The sequence below is a fragment of the Pavona decussata genome, unplaced genomic scaffold, assembly GCF_977016875.1.
Source record: "Pavona decussata unplaced genomic scaffold, jaPavDecu1.1 SCAFFOLD_44, whole genome shotgun sequence".
In the NCBI taxonomy this organism is placed as follows: Eukaryota; Metazoa; Cnidaria; class Anthozoa; order Scleractinia; family Agariciidae; genus Pavona; species Pavona decussata.
This window is the reverse complement of record NW_028145466.1, coordinates 1,532,362-1,556,832: the sequence shown is the minus strand read 5'-3', so window position 1 is coordinate 1,556,832 and position 24,471 is coordinate 1,532,362. Positions and strand designations below refer to the sequence as shown.

The following is a 24,471-nucleotide window of genomic DNA, read 5'->3' as shown; positions in this document are numbered from 1 at the left end:
CTGTTTCTGTATATTTGGGAAGGTTATTACAGACGTAAAAAAAGTGGGCGATCGGAAAATTCTTCAATGAGCGTTCCGTTGCCTAGGCAAACATTTCGCGTGTAAATTTATTCCTTGGGCAATAATGGACGTCATATAATAGAGAGTGGGCATTAAAACGTGTCGAAAATAATTATTTCACTGTTAATTTCGTAGGAAGTCTGTCATTTCTTATCCACGTTAATGCTATTTTTAGCTCGCAGTTCTTTTACTCCACCAAATATGGCAAGTTTGTCCAAATATAGCACAGAGCGGCGCCGCTCTTCTTGAGTGCGTGAAGTTCACTGCGCATGCCCCAGCATCGTTTACTCACAAACTCAACATGGATTCGGAATTTTATAGAATAGCCATGATAATATGCGTGGAGCTTGTTAGCGGTTAAAACTTTTACAAAGCTGTGTTTTTGTCATTGTTCGATTCATGCCGACGCGTTATTTGCGTCATTTTATCCGAGAAATGCACGAGGACGCGAATCGCGTTCAGAAGCGCGAGTTGTTTACAACAACGGAGGTGCCTTTATACTAACGAGTGAAGCTAAGTGATTTAATAGTGTATTGTGGTATTGTTTAATACGCCGCAAATATGCCATCTTCCAGCATCCCGGTTGCAGATAGGGATCTAGGAAATTCTCCATCTTCCCGTAAAACCAACTTGGAGGAACTCAGAAGGAGTAACGCTAAGTTGAGGTCGGATTTGGAAGCCGAACGCGGCAAAGTTCGACAAGTTGCGCGCGACAAATCTGCAGAGGTGAAGAGAATTCAAGAGAACTTCGAGAAGGAAAAGCAGAAAGCGATCGAGCTTGCAACGAAGCGATTAACAAACGAACATGCGGCTGAGATTAGAAAAGTGCGGGAAAATACCGCGAAGGAAAAAGATAACGAGCTTCGTCAAGTTTTGAAATTCAAGGAAGAGGAGGTTAAAACGATGAAACAGCAACTTGCAGAAGAGAAGGAGAAAAACAGGAGTGCAGAAGAAGAGTTGAGGAGAGTTTTAGTCGATAAGGGAAGGGAAGGTGAAGATCGTTCAGAAATTGAACGAAAATTACGAAGCGAAATCGTCGCTCTTAAAGAGCAAAGGCAGAGAGCAGATGAAATGTATCGAGTTAAAGTTGCCGATGACAACGAAAAAGCTGAAACCATACGCCGCTTGAAAGCTGAACACGAAATCGAACTTCAGAAATTTATGAAGGACACCAAGCGAGAATCAATCCATAGTTTACAGCAGCGGAGATTGACTGAAAGAGCTTTGGAAGAAAAAGCTCATGAACTTGCGTTCAAGGATCACTTAGCAAAGAAACTTGAGGCTGAAAAAGATAATCTTCAACGTCGATTGTCGCAATCGGGTGATTTAGAACCTTTACGAAGGTCGAATTTACACAGAATGGGTGCTTCGCTTGATTTGGGCTCAAACGATCGCTTGGATGAAAGCGTAAGTATAATTTTTATTGCTCAATATTACGGTTAGGCTTGTTTCTTGTCACTTTCCTTGTCGCTTTTTATGCACTTAATTGAAATGGCTTCCTGCTAAAGTGCAAATTGATTTTTATACAAATCCCAATTGTTCCCTTCTTAACAACAGTTTTATAAAGGCAAACTCATTCTATCCCACTAATTTTTGATAATGTTTACGTCTGGGGCTCATCATCGGTGATACGTAGTGTAATTCAGACAATGTTTTGCTTCCGTTAGCAAGGTGTAATATCGTTGTAAACAAGTCCTATCGCGCAAATTGGATTAGAGTCAAAGCCGGTGATTGCAGAGATTGATTGCAGTGTAGCGTAGATTGAAGATGAAAAACAATTCATCGTTGATTTCACCAGCTTAGGCTCTCGGAGCGTGAATAATAATATTTTTTTTTTCAATAGTTCTTAAGTTTAGTACATTACGGAACTTGGATCTTATTACAATGTTTTCTGTTTCGCTGGATAAAGTTTATTGTTAAGCGTTGAAAATTCTTTGAGCCACTTTGCATTCAGACAATTTTATTCACTTTAATTTTATTCTATCCTAGAGTAAAATCTAAGCAATATGTAGAGATATGTTACTTAAAAATATTGAAAAAGGCATTGAGTTGTCCTTGGCTTCGAGCACGAACTAACATTAGCGGAATCCTTCTGAAAGTTTTCTACTAAAGGCATTTGTTTACTCATGCATGTTACCAAGCATGATCTAAAATTAAAGTACGTTGTTCTGAAAGACGTTATTTGCTTACTGCTAGTAAAATACTTTTAAACTATCCACGAAATTGCCACTAAGGTTTTTGTACATATATGCGACTTCATGATGGCCAATGTCGTTCACTGTCAAATTTTGCCAGGGGGCCTTAATACCTACCAAAAATATTGTCAAGATTGTATGCCATGATACGTTTTGCTAAGGAACAATCGATCTTTTGTTTAAGAACAGCTTTTTAGCACTCATGCGTAAAACCATGACTAAGATTCAAGTTTTCTGTAAATTGACACATATTTGTTGGATTTAGGTAGATTTTATAGTTGGTTTGGGCATCAGTAGCTTCAGAGAGAATGCTTTAAGATTGTTTTGTAATAGTGCCAAGTTTCAGAAAAAATATGTGACTTACATAATCCAAAATGTTTCTAGCTCAGTTTAAATACCACAAACAGACATTTTATACAAGTTTCTGGCATAACTAGTAACTCTGTAACAGATCAAACTTGGGTACAATGGAAGGCCCAGATGTAAATTTTCCTACAAGAAAATTGACATGTTCTTTTGCAAGATATGCAAGATCTACTTTAGTTAGACAGTTTTCCATGTCTCTCACGAACAGCTTTGCTGTTCAGTTCTTAAAATTGGATGTGACCTTGAACTTGTTGCTTATTTTTGTTTCAAGACAAGTCAATTTCAGTCGACAGTTTTATGACAGTATTGCTGACAGTTAAACTGAAAAAACTAGCAGAAGTATCCGGTCTCATTGATGGGCTGAAGCACATTATCTGAGGGGATATAAATATTACTATTTCAATCTAATGGCAATGGATTTTTGTTGACATACGAAACAAAATTAAACAGCGCGAAGAGTCTTGATAGTTGTATCCCCCAAGGTGTGTGTATTTAGTTTGAAAAGGGTGTTAGTATCTAAAGGAATTGGTGCTGCGTCAGTTGGCGAGTGAAATTGAACATTTTGCATTATCAAGAGAGTTGATAAGGTACTGTAATTTCGCCACATTAGCCCTTCATCAGAGGAAATATTTGGTTTGATCAAGAGAGTTGATAACTAAGGTAATAGACCCTTCTCCAAAATGGTGGCAAAAATTCAAATAAGTTAAAATTAAAAACGTATACCAGCACTAGAAGGAGCACTTTTACTTTAGTAACCCTTCAAAGTTTCAGCATATCAGGTGTAATAAATTATCAGCTGAGAAAATGTAAGTTGAAAAATTTGTCAAATTTCACCATTAGCCCTTTCTCAGAGTGAATCTCCTCTGATAATTATAAAGGCCAATGGTTGAAAGGTCAGCTCTTAAATCTCTTTAAAGTGGTCAAATTACATGTACCTTATCATATCAACTTGCTTGGTAAAACGAAATATTTTATTGATTTAGTTTGAAATTTTATGCAAATTTCAGTTTGTTTTTCTTTTCTATGCTGAACTTAATTAACTTTTTTTTTTCTCTTCTTGGAGCCTACATGTATATGCCATAAAGTAATTTACAATTATCTTCCATTGAGTGTTCACTTGAGCATTGAATTGTAGTCCTTATTGGTTATGGTTGTACTGCAGAGTTAAATCTTGATTTAAGGCATGATAAATTATGCTTTAGCCATGCACAACTCCTCTAGACATATGACAATGTAAATTGATACCCTTAAGCAGCATACCTCAGCAACCACCTTTTTGCATTTTCACTCATGATTCTCACCCTGAGTGGGATTATGCATTCAAATTTGAAAGCAGGTCCAGTTCAAATTCAGAACAAGTACTGATTAATTAAATTGCTTGTCCTTTTTTTCAAAAGTCATTGGTGGCCGGGAACTTTGCTTGTGGTAAGACGTCAAAGTAAGAAACAAACCAATCATCTCTGACAAACATTTCAAAAGTGTTGCTGAAGAGTATCCCTGTTTTCAAAATAAGTACAGTTAATTCCCTTTATTGTGAACACCCTCAGGACCACAACTTTTTTTTTTTTGAAAAAAGATCGTGGCTCGGTTTTGTTTTGGTGTTTTATGTGGAGAAGAGTGCACTTCTTGAGGCTGGGTCATTTGAGTTTTTGCGGGTCCAAACAAGTTGGCTTCATTTGGACCTTCCCAGCACTGATATACTTGAGTTGCCCCCCCCCCCCCCCCCCCTCCCCACAAGGTCAGTATAGGGCTATCATCAAGCATTAACTAAAGACAAGTTGGTTTTACACTTGAGTAGCTGGCGACCAACTAAAGAAAGTCTCCAGCTGTCTTTGTAATTTTTAGTCATTTTTTGAGCTCAATGTCGCTGCCCATTTTCACTGTAGTTACCAGCCAAAGTAGTTTGCTGCTAGCTGTAATTGGCAGCCCTAGCCTGAGTTGGATGAATTTTCCATGTATTTTTCAGAGGGGGGGGGGGGGGGGGAGGTCCAAACACCCCTTTGACTAAACCCTTCCTGCTGGTTTTAAGGTCCAGCCACTGTGCAAACTAATGATAAGCTGCATGTACATGTAGTCTGGTGAAAATATTTGTAAGATGCCCAGGAATCTTTTAAGCCTTGCAGAAGGAATTGTTTTGAGGATTTTGAGAAGGCTCCTCTGAGATCACGAGTTAAAGTCCTTACAGGAACTCAAATCATTTTCTTTGAAATCCCATCCATCCTTGTCATAAACTGAACAGAGTTTGCTATTTGATCTAAGCTTTAAAATGCACTGTTTACCTTCACTTACTTTGCAGCCTCTGGCAAAGAAGGATAAAGAGAGAGAATTGAAAAAGAAAAATGCCGAGCTGCAATCGAAGGTGGAAAACTTGGAGAAGAAGTGTGCAGTATTAGAGGTTAGTGCCAGTATTTACTATTGTCTTAAGTATTATAGGTCTGTAAAATTTGTATTTAAAATTTAAAATACAAATTTGTCTATATAATCCCCAATAAAATTCTTCAGACACTTGTGCATTTTTAGTGGTTGGGTAGTACAATTTTGTGAAAACTGAGTCCCATGGTTTCATTGAAGCCATGTTCGTATCAGGCATCAATTATGATTAAACTAGAAATACGTGACTCGCAAAACCTTGCGAAGCTGGGGCTGGGTGGAAAGCCCTCTTTCGTGTTGTAGCATCAAATGAGGAGATTAAAAGGTTTCTGAACATAGCAACTATTTTGATGAGCATGGTCTTTTCGTAGTTCCACGGGCTAGTTTGCGGTTAAAAATCTATTTCTGACGCGATGAAATGCACAACGGGCGTGAAGCGCTGTCGTGTTCGATGAATTTATTTCCCACGGAAAATTATTTTACCGCGGCCACAAAACGTGTAATTTCTTCAATGCAATCTTTCACAAAAAAAGATTTCTGGAAGAAAGGGAAAAGATTCTGGAGAGATAGTTCTGCATCAGTGAATATTGATGAACATTGCAGTTGAAATTTGATCATGCACGCATATTTTTTCCGATGTATGCAAATTTTTTTCAGAGGACGCCAGACAGTCTGACGTCATTGCGGACACCTTCAACTAAATATACAAACATACATATATATAAATATATTTTTCGCTCGAATTCACGCGGCTTAGCTCCACTCGGGCCGGCTCGGCCCGACAAATTTATTAACCTCGCTACGCTCGGGCCTTCGGCCCTCGCTTCGCGAGGAATTATAGTCAAATTATATGTATTTTGAAAGCATTCACACCAGATGATTCTAGTTTCAACTGTGATCCTGTCATAATTGTTACTTCAAAGGACCTTGTGAGGGTGTTTCAGATGTGATCACAGTGTGAACATGTAATTTACCCCAGAGAGCACAAATGGTGGTTCAATGAAACTGTGTTTTTCATTAGTTCATACAGTGTAGAGAGATAACAAGCTTTTATGATCTGCAGATATGGAATAGCAAAATGGAAGAAAGAGTTTCAGAAATATTAATGGCCAAAGAAATACACTTTTAAATTGTGAAACAAGAACCCTTATTTTTGAGAGCAACATTCGTGAATGAACAAACAGTGAATGTCTTTACACTTTTTAATCTTTTGACAAAAATTAGAAAACTGGGATTGAAAAGCTAAAAAGTGATGGCTGAAGGGGTGCCTGAAAGTGACTTCTGATAAATTACTGGATTCTCCTTCCAAATTTCCTTGTGTTCGCTTGTAAAATCAGGGCTGTCATTAAGAGGCGGGGGCTGGGGATTTCCCCCGGTTACTAAGAATGTGGCCCCCGGCTATTTTCATAGGAAAATAGAAGAAAAATAGAACCAAAAGAAATTCCTAGCTGTTTGATTCCCCGCCTACTTGTTGTATTTATCCAGCAACTTGAAATCTTAGTGATAGCCCTGAAAATGAAAGTGGAATTTGACCTTACATCAAAAGTCACTTGGGGCCTTCTTCCATGCACCCCTTTAAAGATCTACTGTGATCAAAATTTTCCCTTTCCCTTTATCTTCAGCATTTGAAAGTATAGGCAGAAAGTACTACCCATGCCAAATTTTAAGTTGTAATTCCATCGGGAAGCTCAATTATTTTAAGGGTAATTTCTACATTCGTTTTGCTGCCATTACTCAATTCAAAAATGTCCGCGAACCACACAGAGAATTGGGCCGAGCAGAATGTGACGTCATCTTATCCCTTCACTTCACTGAGAATTATCCCCATTGTCTTCAAAACTGAAAATCAGAGTCATATTCGGTATAATTAGGGAAAGAACTTAAGAATTATGACTGCTTTTAGTCGCTTTTTGATGCCGCTAAGATGATAAGATGACGTTATGAGAGGGAAGCCGCTGCGCAAAATTTGTTGGCTCAAGTAGGTTGCTGTTTGAGTAATGACGGATGCATTTTACGTACTTTCGGCAGCCCTTTTAAGGGTATACTTTTATCAGGTTGGTCTGAATTATATTTTTTCTTGCAATTTAAGGTCTAATTATTACCTTGAAGCCCAAAAATCTTGTTAAAATAAATTTATATTTTCGTCGCAGTAGCACTTTAACTATTCATACATGTAGACTCATCCACTACTTTTTGTTTTTTTTTTTTTTACCAACCTCATCCTGTCATGGTTTTACCACAAAATAGTTAGGGTTGAATGTTTGCATACTAGTTTACAAAGAAAGAGGCAAGCATGGACAAAACTGCAATAATAGCATCTTGTGATTATCTCATTATCACACTTGAATAGAAAAGAACTGTATCCTAAAACTTTGAGTAAGAATGAGAACTTTTTGAATGTGACTACTTTATATTGTTAGAAAAATAGATGGTTTATTGAGATGCTGGGCAAAACAATTTTCACAGCTGCTTTTTTGTTTACACCCCTTTGTTTGAGTTAGATGGGATCATTCTGATAATGCAGTTTAAAATAAATTTAAATAAAATTGTTCCTTTTTTTTCTGCAGAAAGAGGCTTCCAAGAGTGGCAACTTAAAGGCAACGTTTCTGGCTGAAGAAAAGATAAAGAAACTAAAAAAGAGGAACTCAGAACTGGTGTCCATTGCACGGCAACTTGAAGACAAGGCAAAGAAACTTCAAGAAGAAAAAGTAACAGCCCAGGTATGCAGCAAATTCCTATACTTTCTGTACGATTTCTTCACATAGGAAATCACTTAATTATTTAAATCACTTTTGCTTTATTTAAGTGTCAATGTATTTAGCGCAGAGCACTTATTGGGGACACTTTCCAGATCGAATTGGAATTTAGAAGTGTTGGTTTTTGAGGAGAGGGGAAAACCGTAGTACCTAGAGAAAAACCTCTTGGAGCAAGGACAAGAACCGACAACAAACTCAACCCACATATCATGCCAAGTCTGTCATACAATCATAGTCATGCAACTTTTGAATGCATTGTTTGAAGCAAGTTAATTTTGACAAGTTTCCTTTAAGTTCAATTTAGGAATTTTGAAGCCCAAGATAAAAGCAATGACTTTAACAAAGATAATCCTGTGTCTTCAAAATTTTCTTTCAAAGCAGATATTAACTCCTTTTGAACATCAGGCAAAGTCTGTGCCAAAGAACTAACAAAGATAATGTAGTATTTGCTGAAAAAACAAGTCAACACCTTTTGTTTTCTTGTGTTTCTCAGAAAGTAGCAGATGAGAGCAATTCAAGCAATAGTGCTGGTGTGGAGCACGTAAAGAAGATGTATGCAAGACAGAGAGCGAAAGATCTTGCGGAACATGCAAAATCTTTGATGTCTAAAGAGAAAGAACTAGAGGAACTAAAGAAACAGCTGTCATCACAACAAAATGACCAACTTTTACCAGTAAGTCCATTACTAGAAGTAAAAAATGATATTAATACAAAACTTGTGCACCATAAAGCTTGATGCAAATGTGAGTGTCTCCACCCACAGTTTACCCAAGACTTTGCACCAGGCTAGTGGTAGTTGTACTTGTGGTATCACTGAATTTTTCAGGTCTTTATGTGGCATAACATACTTCCAGCAACTTATCTTGTAACTGTGCAATACACCCAACTTTAAACATTGCAAAGCAAGTTCCATGGAGCGTTGCTTAGGAAAGTAAAAGTTAGGGCTTATGAAGTCTATTCTGGTCGTCTGGGAGGAGTGCATTAATTTGCTGTTGGAGTAGGTGTCTATATATCTGAAGATCTTTCATGGAACGTACACAAAGAGCATATAGTCAAAAAGGCCAACAGGCGTTTGCACGCACTGCGCGCGCTTAAGAAGAGTGGTCTCACTATCAAGCAGCTAGTGCAAGTGTACTGTAGCATTGTATGATCTGTACTAGAATATGCCTGCCCTGTGTGGGCAGCTCTGCCAAAGTACTTAGATGACGCTATAGAATCTGTACAAAAAAGGGCCCTACGCATCATTCTACCGAATTGTCACTGTGACGAAGCCCTAATTCAATCTGACATCACTGCCCTTTCCCAGAGAAGGGAAGAAGCTTGCATAAATTTTATCAAGTGTGATTGCCTGTCGTCTCCTGTCCTTAAGCCATTAATTCCTCACGTGTCAATTGACAGGCCGTACTGCCTCCGATCAGGCAAACGTGTTCCGGTGTGCTTTGTCCCCAAGACAAAGCGGTTCGCAGATTTCTGCACCATTAAGTATCAAGACCAGTTGTAATCCTTTTCTCTGTTATGTTTTCTCTGTTATTTGTGCTTTAATCATATTTATATAATTATTTATCTGAATGTCTTTATACCGTAGTGTCTTGTACTATTGTAACTGACCATCCTTGTAATTCAGCCTTTTAGGCTGCGAGAGGGATCCCAATAAACTATAACTATTATTATTATTATAGTACTTACAAGGAATAACTTTTTTGTTCTGATTTGCTTCAATGGCTGAGGCATCTCCTAATAATAAGTTAGTGAGTTAATGCACATCAGCAAGCAAGACAGAGTAACTTAAAGCAACTTGCCTGGAGCTGGGACTGTCATCTGTAGCTGGAAACCAACTATTTTTGATGCTAGTCACTTGTTGTGAAGATGACCAGCTTATCACATTTTACAACAAGCAGGCTGGGAGACTTTCGTACTAGCTTATTTCTGGTTACTTCTTTCGCAGAGCTGGCTTCTTCAAACTTGTAGACAGCCCATCATTCTGTAGGGCACATATAAACTTTTCTTCTTCAAGCTTTGTACTTCTCTTTATGGGTATAGATAAATGCTCCCAGTTTTATCAACCAATGCACTTTGAACTTTAAGTTACTTTTGGAATGATCCAGAAGACATTCTGTTGTTTATGTCCTCCCAAACTACAAAAGTCATTAAAAACAAGATATAGGAGTCCTGTTTGTGATATTGGCTGTGTTTTTCTGTTTTATCTTGCTTACGCATTTAACCATTTTGTTCCATCAGAGCGATTAGCTTTTCATTTCAATCTGTTTACATGTATAGTAACACTTCTCATGAGAATACAGAAAACCATTTTAAACTAGAGAAATCCGTTTTGATGAGTGTTAAATAAGACTGTACTCTTGGTTCATGTACATGTGCCATTAACTATGTAGTTAACCTCTTCAAACTAATTCATTTTAATTTTCAATTTAAGATCATGCAGGTATAATATTGTTATAGCTCTCAGCCAATTTCCTGTGTAGGCCAGTATTACACAGTATAGCAATATTGACCCAATATTGCCTTCCTCTGGTATTACAAGCATGTTGCAAAATATAATGTGGACAGGAAATAGAAAGTCTTCATTCACTTTGTGCCTCTTTGATCAAAGCGAAGCTTTGGCTTCCCTTACCTTGACAACAACATTCCTCTCTAGGAACCATTACCATATCAAGTGCTACTGTGGTTACTGGGCTATTTTTATTCACAAAGAATGCATTCTGTCAGTTTGAAAAGTAATTGTTATTCAACTTGTGGGAGATGTAATAAGTATTCAAACCAAGGGGAAGACATGCTGAAACATTGTCGAAGAGCCAGAGAGAGTCCCCTTTCTTCTTCAAAATGCAACACAGAGGTATCAATGGTTTTGCTCTCCAGTTTCCGGTTGTATCATTAAGAGAATAGTTATTTTGTGTGGTGAAACTTTCACCACATAACAAAATGGAAATTGCTGCTTTAATATTATACCTTAATAATTTATTTACTTATGTTACCAGTATTTCAAATTGCAGATCTATCTTTTTATTTATTTTATGTGTATAATAAGGTTTGTCAATTTCAGCCACGTGTTATGTCGGGAGCTGTAGGGCTTCATATGACTTCTAACTAGTAAGAGAAATTTTGATCTAAAATGAAGTCCTTTATTGTGATGTTGTTGTTAGAACAGTACATTTAAGAGAGACAAGCATGTTTCAGTCTATGCCTCTAAAACCTACATATTAACTGCAGCTGTAAAGATACATGTATTTACACTGTATGTAGATCTTCAATTATCTTTTAAAGATTTTAACCAGGGTGAGCAAAATCTTATAAAGAAAAAATAATTAGTTGTCAAAATTAATATTTTCTGCACTTGCCTGAGATTATTTTATTATTGTCCAAGGAGAAGGTTGTCTGTTCGTACTGTCAAAGCAGTGAGTCAAAGATTAAAGATTTCTTCTGTTTCTTGTTTGTAATGCCAATTAAGACGCACTTTGACTATTCCATTGGTACTGATCATGGATGTTCTCCTTAAAACTAAAGACAGCACAAAAACAGTGGTATTTTAAAACAAATTATGGGGTGGGATAGTATGGAAATAATTACGGCATGTTTCTTTTTTTATTTGTTTTGATGACATCATGTCAGTAATGTACATGTACCAGTCTGCAAAACCCAAATAAATTATAAGCTGTGCTGTTTACAGCTGTATGTTCGTGAGCAAAGGTGTTGCAAAAATAGATAGCAGTTCCCACTTGTCTGAGTGCTAAAAAATTATTTAAAACCATTTACGTCAGACATTCTTTTTATTTAGAAATTTTAAGCTCTTGTAAATGTAATGCCATTATCCAACTATCAGATTTAATCGAAATGTTTAAGACTGGAGTAACATTTCTTGTGAATCTATATGATAAACCTGAACATTTATTTGCCCTTTAAGATGATGTGATTTCATAAAATCATTGAATTGAACTTGAAAGTTATGTTGCTAGAAGCAAGTTTATTTGAATCTCTGATCTAATTACCTGATATTGGTCTGAGATATTCTTGTTCAAAGGTAATCGCACATGATTTGTTAAATTTAAATTGAGCCATTTCAGACCACTAATAAATTAAATAAAATGTTTGTTACTGATCAATTAATGTTTTGAACTGAGTCTACATGTATTGGTGGTTCAATTAGGCAGTCTTCCTTGCAGCTCATACATGTATATCTGCTTTTAGAAACTGTTTCTGGCTTCATTGATTCAATATGGCTGTATGGTGGCTGCGTGATGTTAGCTAAATGGCTGCCATGTCATATTGAGTCGCAGCTAGTTATTAAATAAATAATTTAATTAAGATAATAAACTAAGCTGTTTTGTAGATAAATATGTTTTAACATAATAGCACCAATTGAAAACAATAATTACTAAGCCCTTTAGAAGCGTTTGTAAGCTGATGTCTGTTGATGTATGTTCTACACTAAATAATTGATAAATTATTCAACTTTTACCTTAGTATTATGCTTTCATTTATTTGAATTCCCTTTAGATGTCATGCTTTAGTTTTACAGTCTGTCTTATCAAGTCTGATTTTGCCACTGTATGGTACAACTGTACAGCAATATGACTGTGTAAAGCTGTGACTACATAATACTACAAGAGTATGTAACACTACTCTCTTACAATTCAGTGACTATACAACACTGTTACCATTTTCAATCAAGCTTGTTACCAAATTAATTGATAACAGATAAAAAGCTGATTCTAATATTTGTTCGTCATTATTGATTCTTGTTCCATTCAATTCCTTTGTATTCTTAGCTTATTCTCCTTTAGTTTGAAAGGGAAAACTGCAAAATAATTTAAAATAATATAACTGCACACTGCACAAGAAACAAAATGGATGTAAATCTGCTCACGTCAAGTGAAGTATGTGTACATTGTACAACCGGTGTTCGGACATACAGTAATTGTTGGGTTATTATAAATAAGTAATTCTCAGTTTGTTGCATTGTTGAGATGAGTTAAATTACATAATAGTAACCAACAGTAGTCAGACATACATGTACATGCATGTCCCTCAAAGAGTATTTAAATGCAGTTTAAATTAATTTTTATCCAAGTTAATGATCTTAGTGGTACTGTCCTATCAGTGGTCTCTTTTACCAGAGCGGTCAGCATTCTAGTTCAATAGTACATCAGCGATATGCAATAGTGTGGTAGTCTAGTCCTTGAGTGTTCATAAGTGTGATTTAGAAACTGGCTGGTCACAATGAAAGCGTCTGGATATCCCAGGCACCCACCTTCCAGTACTTAAAAGAGGCATGTGGTTAACTTTACTTACAGCCACTGAGGCCTTTCAACTTATGCAATTTCAAAGAGTCCTTGGGACTGCAAGGGAACTTGATTTACAACAAGATTTTTTTCTCATTTTTTATCTCTTATAATTATTTTTCTTCTCTTTATTATTTCTGCAGAAGGAAAAAGTTGAAGAACTACAATCAATCATACGGCAATCAGCTAAAGAAAGACTGTGGTTGGAGAGACAAATTTCAAATGGTGACCCTTCTCGCACTCCCAGTCCACTACTGTCATCTGGAGATTTTGCAGGAGAAATTCGAAAAAAGACAGAGAGGCTTGATACGGTAGAAGCTGAGAACAGAAAATTAAAAGCTTCGGTGGAACAACTGCAAAAGGCAGAAGCTGAAAGTGTAAAATTGGTATGTTTGTTGTTGAAATTTGTTGTAGATTGTGAAATTTATAATAAATGTAACCATTTCTGATGTTTCATCCAAATTTCAGCTAAGATTGAAACCAAAAAAATATATATGTGCATCATGAAAAAGATATCACCAAATTGGAGGCTTGCACTGTTCAGTAGCTTTGAATAGGTTATGATTTGAATGGTTACTCTATGGAGTTTCATCTGCAGATCAAAAGGTTACAGAGACCATGTACAGCATGCTGAACATAACTTAATTGCAGGAAAAGCTTCTAGTTCAATAGCTTTCATTTTAGTGATCACACATTGTAGTTTCACCCACCAGACATAAAAGTTAAAGTAGCCTTGTACAGCATAATAAACAGCACCACGGGAAAGTACTGCTCAGTAGCTTTCATTTGAATGGTCACACTTAAGGATTTCATCCACAGACTCAAAAATTAGAACTACCTTGTACAGCATGATAAACAGCACCACAGGAAAATAATGCTCAGTAGCTTTCATTTGAATGGTCACACTTTACAATAATTATCATCCACAGACTAAAACTCTTAACTAGCAGCATGCGCTTACTCTGAGGATTGATCAAAGTCTAACTGTGTAGGTGAAAGAGTCAAATGTTTCACTGAAGCATTTTGTAGGTGGCAGTTCAAATTAAAAATCAACTGAGATAATTATCAGGGTAGTTTGTAAGTCTTCTGTTTAGTGAAGAGAGCTCAATATTGCTGACAGAACTTGTTTTTCTCTCTATGATTTCCAGAAGATTTCTAGAAGAAAGTGATCGTAAACATCTTGTTTACTGTACTTTGGTTCTCAATCCTATATATTTTATTTTCTTCCTTTTGGTGTAAGTGGCAAAGACATTTGGCTGCATCGTACATGATATTGTACATAATTAATTTTACCAGCTGGACTTTGGAATTTTTCTGAGTGGTGTATATAGTGCAATTTAACCATTTTATTGTTTCTTTTTATTGAACATAATTTAGAATGTTGTTGTTTTCTTTTTTTTAAAGAATAAAGGAAAATAATTAATTATAGTTAAAAGACGTAATTGTAGAGTTAAGGCTAGACCCCCGGTGAATGACACATGCAGACTGCAGACTGTAGACTGTAGACTACAGACCCCAGACGACAGACTGCAGACCGCAGATTGCAGACTGAAGACCATAGACTGCTGACTGAAGAGTGATTATAAAATGTGAAAAGCAAAATACTCTTTATCAGTCAAGGACACTTTATGAAAATAATGTGCACTGGAAATTGATGAAGCAAGTTGTTTAATATATACTGTTGGATAGTGAATTACATGTATGTGCTGAAAAAATATTGCATTATGCTGTCCGTGCCGTACACTACTAGACTGCTCACAGATTGGGAGGTAATTAAGTGAGGTTTCAACTGGGAATTGTTTTTGTAACTAAAGATGCTTACATGTATTTTCAGTTCTTTAACTTGATGAGTTATTATGTATGCCCCCTAGCTTGCACCAAGGTCTTATGTTATTATTGTTGGGTAGTAAACAGTGAGAAGCAAAAAAAATTGCATGATCAATAGTGACAATAATGTTTTAAGTTGGAATTAAAAAAGACCCATGATTAATCCTAGATTACTTGTATATGGACATCTAATGCTTCCTCTCTTTTGTAAACATTTCTGTTAAATGCCATTTTCAGGTGTAGGAAATATAAAGTAAATAAACGTAATGAAATTAAGGTACATGTTTAATTGTATTTTGAAGCGATAAAGCTTTGTCTTAAAGTTACTGAGGAGATCTCTTCATGTGTTGTTGGTATTTGCCCTGTAGGGGTGAATAACTGTTCTAAAATCAAGTCTATTTTTGACTTGACACCTCCATGTTTAAGCAGCATCAAAATATCCTTTAGATTGTGTTCTAATTCGTAATTAGAATTTGTTATTTCAATGTACCTGTTATTTCACTTCTGTGTTGTCAAAGTCAAATGTAAGTGACAAGACGAAAACTTTGAAGGTTACATTCTAACATCTAGTTTAAATATTAACCACTTTAGCTGACTGGTGGGTATTTGCTCATTAAATATTCATCTCCTGGGAGAACCTATCCAACATTTGCATTCAATTTTGCTTTGCTGCTGTGAGGGGGCAAGAAATAATGAAGGATGCCGTTTTTGCAGGCGAACGAACTCAAGGACAAAGAAAAGGAAAATCACAAGCTCCTGAACGACTTGGAGGAAAAGCAAACCAGATGTTCAAAGCTGGTGACTAACTTAACAAGTTTTCTTTCTATTCCTTTAATTTATAAATCAGGGAAAATGTTAATCTGACTTTACTGGCATTTATTGTTTGTAACATTTATTTGTGTTCCATAAAACCTTACAGAATGAAACATTGTGCTTGATAGCTTTCATATGAATGGTCATTCTTTAGAATTTCATCACAAGACTCAGTTCTCTCTACAGTAGATGTAGTTGTGCCATACTGAGTTGACATTTAAAACTCTCACCATGAGAGCTAGGTGCATAGCAATTAGCATATATAATTTATTTTACATGTAGATGTCTACTTATTATCTTTTACCCCATAATAACCAAACTTATGACATAAATTTTCCTGTTTTTTATTGTCTGCTCAATCAATTGTCTGCTTAATTGTTATTTTGCATGTACATGTATTAGCAATTAATGGTCCAATTTTTTATAACTCTTTTATTAAAATTTTTTTGTGTATGTATTAGTTGCTTTATGGGCATTAAGCTACTTGTAATTAGAAGATCTTAGGGTAAAATTAATTCAATTTCAATTTGATCTTGTTTGGATGATTTCCTTCTGTAACTAGGAACTTGAAAGAGAAAGATTTGCTGCCAAGTGCACCATGCTACAAAAGAAGAACATTGAAATGGGCAATAGGATAGCAGAATTGGAAGAGGTAAGAATAATTATTATTTCATGCATATCAACTCTTTCTCTTCCTTGACCCAGACTAAACTATGATCTCTGGATGAAATGGTGATGGGTGGTTTGAAATTTTTATTGTTAAAAAAATGCTACTAAAAAGAACTTTCATGTACATGGACATGTACTTCTTCCTTCCTTCCTCCCTTCCTTCCTCCCTTCCTTCCTTCCTTCCTTCCTTCCTTCCTTCCTTCCTTCCTTCCTTCCTTCCTTCCTTCCTTCCTTCCTTCCTTCCTTCCTTCCTTCCTTCCTTCCTTCCTTCCTTCCTTCCTTCCTTCCTTCCTTCCTTCCTTCCTTCCTTCCTTCCTTCCTCCCTTTCTCTTTTGAAGATCACCATATATAAGGATTCTTTAAAGATCTTTGAAAGATCCTCATAGGATCTTTAAGAAACTTTCATTGCCAAGATCCTAATACTTAATTTCACTAGGATCTTTCCAAGAACCTCATGATCCTCAGAATGTCCTCAAGGATCTTTTGCAAGTAGTTTTAGCAACTGAAGATCTTTGAGGATCTTTCAAAGATCTTTAAAATATACTCATCCTTGAGGATCTTTAGCAGGCCTATGAGGATCTTCAAAGATCCTCAAAGATCCTGTGAGGTTTTTCACCAGGGTTCCTTTCTTCCTCCCTTCCTTCCTCCCTTAATCCCTAGGATGTTTACACAGCAATAAACATAAGCACATGTGACATAATGTACAAAGGCTCAGTTACTTTAAACTATGACAAGTCTAATTCCCCTCCTTTTCTACATTCCTTCCTTCCTTCCTTGTTTCCGTCCATCTCTCCCTCACTCAATTTTCAGTACATTACATGTAAGTTTGTCAAACCTGTATTTTTTGGCAGTGTTTTGTTACAACGTAGCTTTAATTTATAGCCGATTAAATCTCTAAATCATTTTAAGGTGGAAGATGAAGTGGCTAATCTGAAGGAAAAGCTGGAGGTTTCTGACATGAAGTGCAGCCTTGTCACAGAAGAATGCAACAAGATGAAAACCCAGTTAGAAGAACTTCTTAAAGTCAAAGAGGTGAGCCCATCTCAAAGACTTATTTAACTTTGGACAGTTTTCAGCAAAATTAATACAATTAAGTTACTGTGTCCCAGTGGTGCAGTGTGTTCCGTTACAACCAATGATTGTTCTGAAAATACGGTGGTGAACTGCTCAGTCTCAATATTGAGCTGGCCCTGTTATGTTGCATGCTTTGAGAAGCCCCCACCCCCTCCCATGGAAGGGATTGGAAATTCCAGAGGATGGGGGAGGGGTCCTCAAAGGCCAAAAACTTTGAAGGAAAGTATGAAGCTAAATTGTTTGGAATTTCCAGAGGGGGAGGGGGTCTTCTGTGGGGGGGGGGGGGGGGGAAGTACGGATATTTTTTGGAACTACACTACATATAGGAGTAGTATATCGATATTCCTTGTCAATGTATCCTTCTGAAACAGGGTTGCGCATCGGATTAAGCAGCTTGTCTGTGGTTGATTTGCTTGGCTACACTGTATGTTGTTGTAACTGCAAAGTTCTAAGTGCTGTTAATGCAGCATGATTTTTGCTAAATAAATGTTATACCAAAACACAAATGGTTTATAGTAACTACACGGTATGGTTTGTCGTCAAAATCCACCAAAATGCAATCATTTCTACACAACATTTTAAGAACTATTACAGCATGCCGTGAGTTTAACCTACAGGTGAAAAGGGCCTTTGACATTCTGTCTCAGCAAAATGGGTTGATCCCTATGGACTGGATACTAATAACATTGCATCAGCTTTTTCAAACAGTAGCATTACATTCCAAGAAACAGAGGCAAGTTCTGATATGATAGGCAACTTGGCTATAATTAATTATTTATAGCACTTTACCTTATGTTACCTTATTATTTTATTTGGCCAGGATCTGAAAAAGATGGAAGAGCAAAAGGAAGTTATCGAAAATGAACATAAGTCCAGCCTTGAAAAGCTTAAGGAGAGGGAAGAGGAGATCAGACAACTGCACAAGGTATACACTCCTCATTGTTTCTTTAATTTGCCATTATTTGCAGTGTGTGTAGTGAGACTGCAATAACACCGTCATTGCCTTGCATTAATTTTGAGTAATTACTGTAAGTTGCTGTAAGTCTTAGTTTGAAAGCTGCGAAAGTCAAAGTGTACAATGTAGGATAAACAGAATTCCTCAGGAATGCATGTTGTTGAGCTATAAGGCAGAACTGAAAACTGATAGTTACATGTATCCTGGGAAAGCTTAAACCTGCTCTGAACCTTTGACTTGAAAACCTGTATTCTGTATTGTATTTTGTAATGTGTGTCATAGGGCAAAAATAAAAAAAAAATAAAAAAAAAACAAGTCAAGGAGACTTTATTTTACATTGGCTTTTGTCTATAGAAATTGCTACAGTGAATCCTTGTTGTTACAGATGCTGTTGTGACCAGATGAAAGTGTACATATTACCAGCATGTTCAGATTAATTGGCTTAATTTTAATGAAAATGTATTGTTTGGTACCTTAAGATAACTGTCTGTCGTAACAAGATCTGTATTAAGCAAGCGAGTAAAGAAAGGTTCTCAACTGTACCGGGAAGCAGATGGTGTAACCTTTTTATGGACTGGCAACCCATTCAAGGTAGCAAAAATACAACTTGCAACTTAACAGAAACAATTGAGAGACAGATGTTAATTTTATTAGGCTGCAAGAATGAGTAACTTGTAAGACTAATGTGATTACAGTGAAACCTCGATTTTACAATATGGCAAGGGGGCAGCAAAATCATATTGTTAAATCGGGATTTCATTGTAAGCGAACTCCCGATTTATAAATAACTTTTGCCGGGACACAGAATGTTAATCATTAAATCGGAAATATCATTAGATCGCCGATCGTAGAATCAGGGTTCCACTGTACTTTTATTACCAGTTGATGTCACATTGTGCTACCTTAGGTGACAATTCACCTGTTTCGTTTTTACTCAGATCCAAGAAGAAGCCAACAGAGCTCATGAAATGGCAGTGACATCCCTAGAAGATACTGTTCGCAGTCTAGAACAGAAGTGTACAGACGCCGAAGAAAACAACATCAACCTCAAGAAAGAAGTGGAGGAGCTGAGAGAGTTGGAAAAAACCAATGCTAGGAAGAGTAATGAAAGCTGTCACAAATCTACTCAAACAACATTTGATCCCACTCACAGAGGAAATGATTTTGCAATAGGAAATGACAGTAAGAAGACTGAACTTCATTCATTCTTCAGCCATTGAGTCAGTCAGTCAGTCAGTCAGTCAGTCAATCAGTCACTAAGTCAGTCAGTCAGTCAGTTACCCAGTCAATGAGTCAGTGAGTCAATTAGTCAGTCAGTCAGCCAGTCATGTCATTCACTCTTTTATTCTTTAGTACCTAGTTAAAGTTTTCAAATTGATTTAATTTGATACAGTCGAAATACTGAGCATGTTCCATGTAAGATTTGGGAATGTTTTCATTAATCTGGAACAGATGCTGTTATACATTTGCACCTTTCAAAGTTCCAATGTTAAGTTGAATAATGCAGTCGTACAACTGTAGCTCTTTTCCATACAAAGTAGTTAATATTGATTTGTCTATTACTGATATGCCACAAAGACTTTATGCAGTGTACACATTCCAAGAAACAGATCAGGATCGTGTACATGTACATTCCTACATACATGTACATTAATGATGGTGATGGTGATGATGATGATGATGATGATGATGATGATGATGAAAATTAAAAAACTAAAAAAGAAAAAAACTGGCGGTCACACACATTCTTGCATTGCTGCAGTTGAATTTGGCACACAAGGAAAATTTGCCCTTTCCTTGTTGTTAGAATGTGTAACATTTTACATGACCTTGCCAAGCTGTCAAGGTTTCGGTGTTCAGTCCTCAGGTTCCTGATGTTTTCCCTTACAACTCAGTTAATAACTTATCTAATCTACATGACATGCCATGGAGTGTTATTTTCAAAGCTGTTATGTTGTCTGTGCCAATCCACAGGTAAAGCCATTAATGATCATCCTCCACTTGAACAACTGAATTCTCAATCACCTCAACTCTTACATGGCAGACCTTCCAACGAAGCCCCAGCTATGCTATCATCTCATATAACCCCAACCAAATCAACTGTTCAGGAATCAAGGATGGAATCCTTCCATGCCTCTCCCACAAAACAAGCTGCAAAGACAGCAGAAACTGACAATAAGAAAACACAAAAGCCTACATCTGGATCAGAGGATATCTTAGATGTGTTAGCTTCAAGGATTGATCAGCTTGCTGCATCAGATAGTGAGGATGACATCTTTGGTGGTATGTTTTGTTTGATTCTTTGATATTTAGTATTAAGTTTGTTTTGTTTTCTGTTTGGTTTTACTTTGGACTGGCTGCAAATACATATCTTATCTCCAACTACCGACTGGCTCATTGATGTACTTTATTTTCCAGTTTTTGCGTGTGCACGTCCCCTTGTTGTTATTTTTGTGTGTGCGTGCATGTGTGAATGGTAAATCGTATCCTTAGTTCTATGTTAATGTAGGGTATTTGCAAATTTTTCCGCTTGGCCCAGCCACTTAGCTCGATTAGCTTGCTATTTCTAAGTGGCTGTGCCCTCTTCCTTAGTAATTTTTCTTTCTTGAATTTATGTAACACTGTATAATTTCTGGGCACGAATAAAGATTGTTGTTGTTGTTGTTGTATTCCTTGCTTGCTTAGTTTCAATGTAGCAGTGCAGTATCTGCTTGGCTATTCACATGTGGACCTCAATTTTGTCTCAGTCTTTGTAGGGAGCAAAGAATAAACTTTGACACCTGCTTCTGAACTGAACAAAATTGCCGAATGAGATTTTTGTTATTTTCTCAACTTGAGAAAACACCATCTAAAAAGGTTAACTTGCATGAGCGAATCAAGTTAAAAAAAAGAAAACTCTGGAATACTCTCATTTAACCATTCAGTTGGCTTGTATGTACATGTAAGTCAATTCCTGTGGACCATTTGAAGAGAGGAAAAAGCAAGATAATGTCACTTTCTGTAGTTACAGTACATGTAGATAATGACCCCCTTTGCTCCAAGATACAATGTCAAGAACAGCACCTGTAGTCCAACTCCAAGAACATGTGATGGTGCAATTGATAGTCTGCATTGGCTGCATCACTGAAAGGAGATGGAAAAGTCATTAGGTCTACTTTCAAAAGCTCTATTTTCACTGGACCCTTACAACCTGCAGCTGCATTGTTTGTTAGGTTTGGATGCATTGTTCTGTTGTTCGTTCTTTTGTCCTCTCGACCAGCCATGTAAGACGTTGCAAATGGCACAGGTTGCCCCCACAAAAAAGTTGACCCACAGTTTGAATGCTTCTCTGGAAGATTATAGTTTGACTTTTTCCTTTATATAATTATGTTTCTTATGTTATTTTATCTCCTTAGAAGAAGCATACAATGAACAGAAGAATGATGCTGAAGAGGAAGAAGAGGAAGAAGGAAAGCCCCAGAGACCTGATCTTGACCTTGATGACTTATCCAAACGCATTAGTCAAGTAGCAATCAGTGAGGACACGAGCTCGTTAAGTTCAAGAGGTAGAGAAGACAGTGATGCAAGCCAGGACCTAACAAGCATGGCCGAGGGAGATCTGGGTGATCTGGAAGATAATCAGCCTGATAGCTCTGCTCCTGAAGACGAACAGGCAGATCGTTCAACACAGAAGCCAATTGGTAAGCTTTTATAGTACATTAGTCAGAGCATTATATTAGTTAAGGTCAGTGCCTGCTTTTGTTACTGTGCACACGGTTCTCAAATGCCAAATTTTGTAAGGAGAGTATCAAGCAAAAGTGAAATTTTCAGAGGGTTGAGGTTGGGCGAGTGTGGATATCTTTTGGAACAACATGCTTTGATTTCTTCGTTTGAATAGTGGATTATTAAAGGGAATAAGAAACTGTATTTAATATATTCTGCTTCACTTTATAATTGACTGCTTTAGAAAGGGATGTGTCACCTGTTTTGATTTTTGATCCAGGCAAACTGAACGTGCATGAAACTAAGCCTGAGAGCAGTGAGAAGCAGATGGCAGCAGTGACCAGCCATGAACCCAGCCCAGAAGAGGAGGCACTTGACAGCAGATATCTACAGGGTGATTTCAGTGATGTGGATCCCGCTATTCTCGAAAAGTTGGCAGTGTATATTGCAAGATACAGTTATGATCCTGTGCAGCATTCACCCAATGAGAATCCTGAGATGGAGCTGGCATTTCAAGCTGGTGATTATTTGTATGTGTTTGGGGAGATGGATGAGGTAAGGAGAAAATTCAGATTAAAGCAATAGATGAAGTTTTCAGTTAGGGACTCAGGCATACTCGGAAAAAGAAAATCCAAGTTCATAGGTTCGACTTCTGTTAAGAGACCTCAAATTTTCTTTTTCTGAGTATGCCTGTGTCAATGACTGAAAAATTCATCTATCAAATCGCTTGTAACATTGTTTTCTTTTACCGTTCAGTATGTTAAACACTTTAATGAATCGTATATAGCCAGGCTCATTCTTTGAATGTAATGTCCTCTTTCAACATTGAACATGCTAGTTTAAACTGTACAACATCTTGGTAAACAAGAGACACAAAATTTGTTGATCAAGGCGATAATGTTGAACCTGCCTGTCTTACTATGTGAATGACTGGAAATTTGTGAAGACTAGTAAAAATCATCTAATAATGGGTTGGTTGTATTAAAGGGGAAGTCATGTCACAAGGCAGAATTTCACCATATTTATATCTAACTTTTTGTATGACTTTCTAGGATGGCTACTTTTTGGGTGAACTGATGAGTGGTCAAAGAGGACTTGTTCCGTCCAACTTTGTTGAAAAAGTTGCAGATGAGAGTGAAATGAGCTTGATGATGAATGGCACTGGAGAAGGAATTGGTAAGATGATGGGATACTTTCATCTGATGGGTCATGTTTTTCTTGGTTCTTTTGACGATGAAACTTACATTTTTTTTTTCAGATGAAATTGGAGACAGCAGTGATGAGGAGGAAACAGACGGTAACTATCTTTGGTGTTTAAACCAATAAAGGTCATATTTCTCCAACAATTGATAAATTTTTTTTGTACTTCACATGAAATTTCTATGTCGCTGGAATTTATGTTCTACATGTAGCTTTTAATTACATGCAATTTAAATGAAAAATGAACCAACAGATTTAAATTAAACAGTTAAGGGTATTTATTGTCCTGGTAATGTAACACATTATAGTAAAATGAAAATTAAGGTGATGGTGCTTATTAAACTCAAGATTTTGTGTCACAGTTAAATCACAGCCTACAATCTTCACAATCTTGTAATCGGGATGTTTTGGCTTTCAAAATGAATGCTGAAATGATTCTGAGGACAAGGTTCCCTTCAGAGCAGTTTCCTAATGATCATCATAAAACTAAGGCTTAAGTCACAGAAATGATTTCTAAATGACAAACACAACTTAACAGACGAGAACTCAAAGGAAAAAACTGCTAACCTACTTTGTCTGACGCTGGTAATCAATTGATAATTGCCTGGTGTTGCAGAAATGAATGTGGCACATTTTGCACTTGTGTGTCATATTCACACTGCCCGCAATTACCACCTTTATCACCCACGACTTGCTCCAGTCTTGCCTCGTTGCTCAGTCGGTAGGGCAACGGTGATCAAATCCGGAGGTCGTGGGTTCGATTCACTTCGAGGTCGAACATTTTTTTTCTTTGCCTCGTGCACTTTCCCATTTCCTTACTAGGGCTAATTAACACGCAGTAGGAAATTCATAGGTTCACACTGCAGAGCTAATTCTCTGATTCATCATTCTACAGAAATGTCCACCAGAACTGAGTATCTAACAGATAAACAAAAACCAATCACGGCAACAAAAAAGCAGTTAAAAATCTTGACCATGATTGACTGTATATTCGCCTTAGTATACTCACAATTGGTTATAGTACACGTTTGTCTATTGCTACCCTGCGAGCAGAGGCCCTTCGATCTTCCTAGATAAGTCGGCTTATCTAGGAAGATCGAAGGGCCTCTGCTCGCAGGGTACTCTATTACAAGCCAGCTTTTTCTTGTTAAGTGAATTAGTCACTTTAAGAGTCATTAGAAATATGCTCC

The 24,471-nt window shown here is 36.9% G+C and overlaps 1 protein-coding gene across 4 annotated transcripts in view; it reads left to right on the top strand.

The window, feature by feature from the left end:
- Window positions 1-238: 238 nt before the first annotated feature.
- LOC146482774 (RIMS-binding protein 2-like) overlaps window positions 239-24,471 on the top strand; it is a 40,230-nt gene continuing 15,997 nt past the window's right edge. Inside the window, exons 1-15 of one of the 4 annotated variants that reach the window (XM_085106860.1) lie at window positions 239-1,467; window positions 4,918-5,016; window positions 7,559-7,711; window positions 8,241-8,420; window positions 13,185-13,427; window positions 15,583-15,666; window positions 16,244-16,333; window positions 17,260-17,382; window positions 18,245-18,349; window positions 19,318-19,561; window positions 20,354-20,662; window positions 21,775-22,059; window positions 22,362-22,636; window positions 23,134-23,257; window positions 23,340-23,378. In XM_085106860.1, the coding sequence (XP_084962986.1) occupies window positions 622-1,467; window positions 4,918-5,016; window positions 7,559-7,711; window positions 8,241-8,420; window positions 13,185-13,427; window positions 15,583-15,666; window positions 16,244-16,333; window positions 17,260-17,382; window positions 18,245-18,349; window positions 19,318-19,561; window positions 20,354-20,662; window positions 21,775-22,059; window positions 22,362-22,636; window positions 23,134-23,257; window positions 23,340-23,378 (3,199 nt within the window). In that variant the 5' untranslated portion in view covers window positions 239-621. Of the gene's footprint in view, window positions 1,468-4,917; window positions 5,017-7,558; window positions 7,712-8,240; window positions 8,421-10,358; window positions 10,599-13,184; window positions 13,428-15,582; window positions 15,667-16,243; window positions 16,334-17,259; window positions 17,383-18,244; window positions 18,350-19,317; window positions 19,562-20,353; window positions 20,663-21,774; window positions 22,060-22,361; window positions 22,637-23,133; window positions 23,258-23,339; window positions 23,379-24,471 lie in introns of those variants that run through there. The other 3 variants (XM_085106861.1, XM_085106862.1, XM_085106863.1) reach the window with 3 other exon arrangements.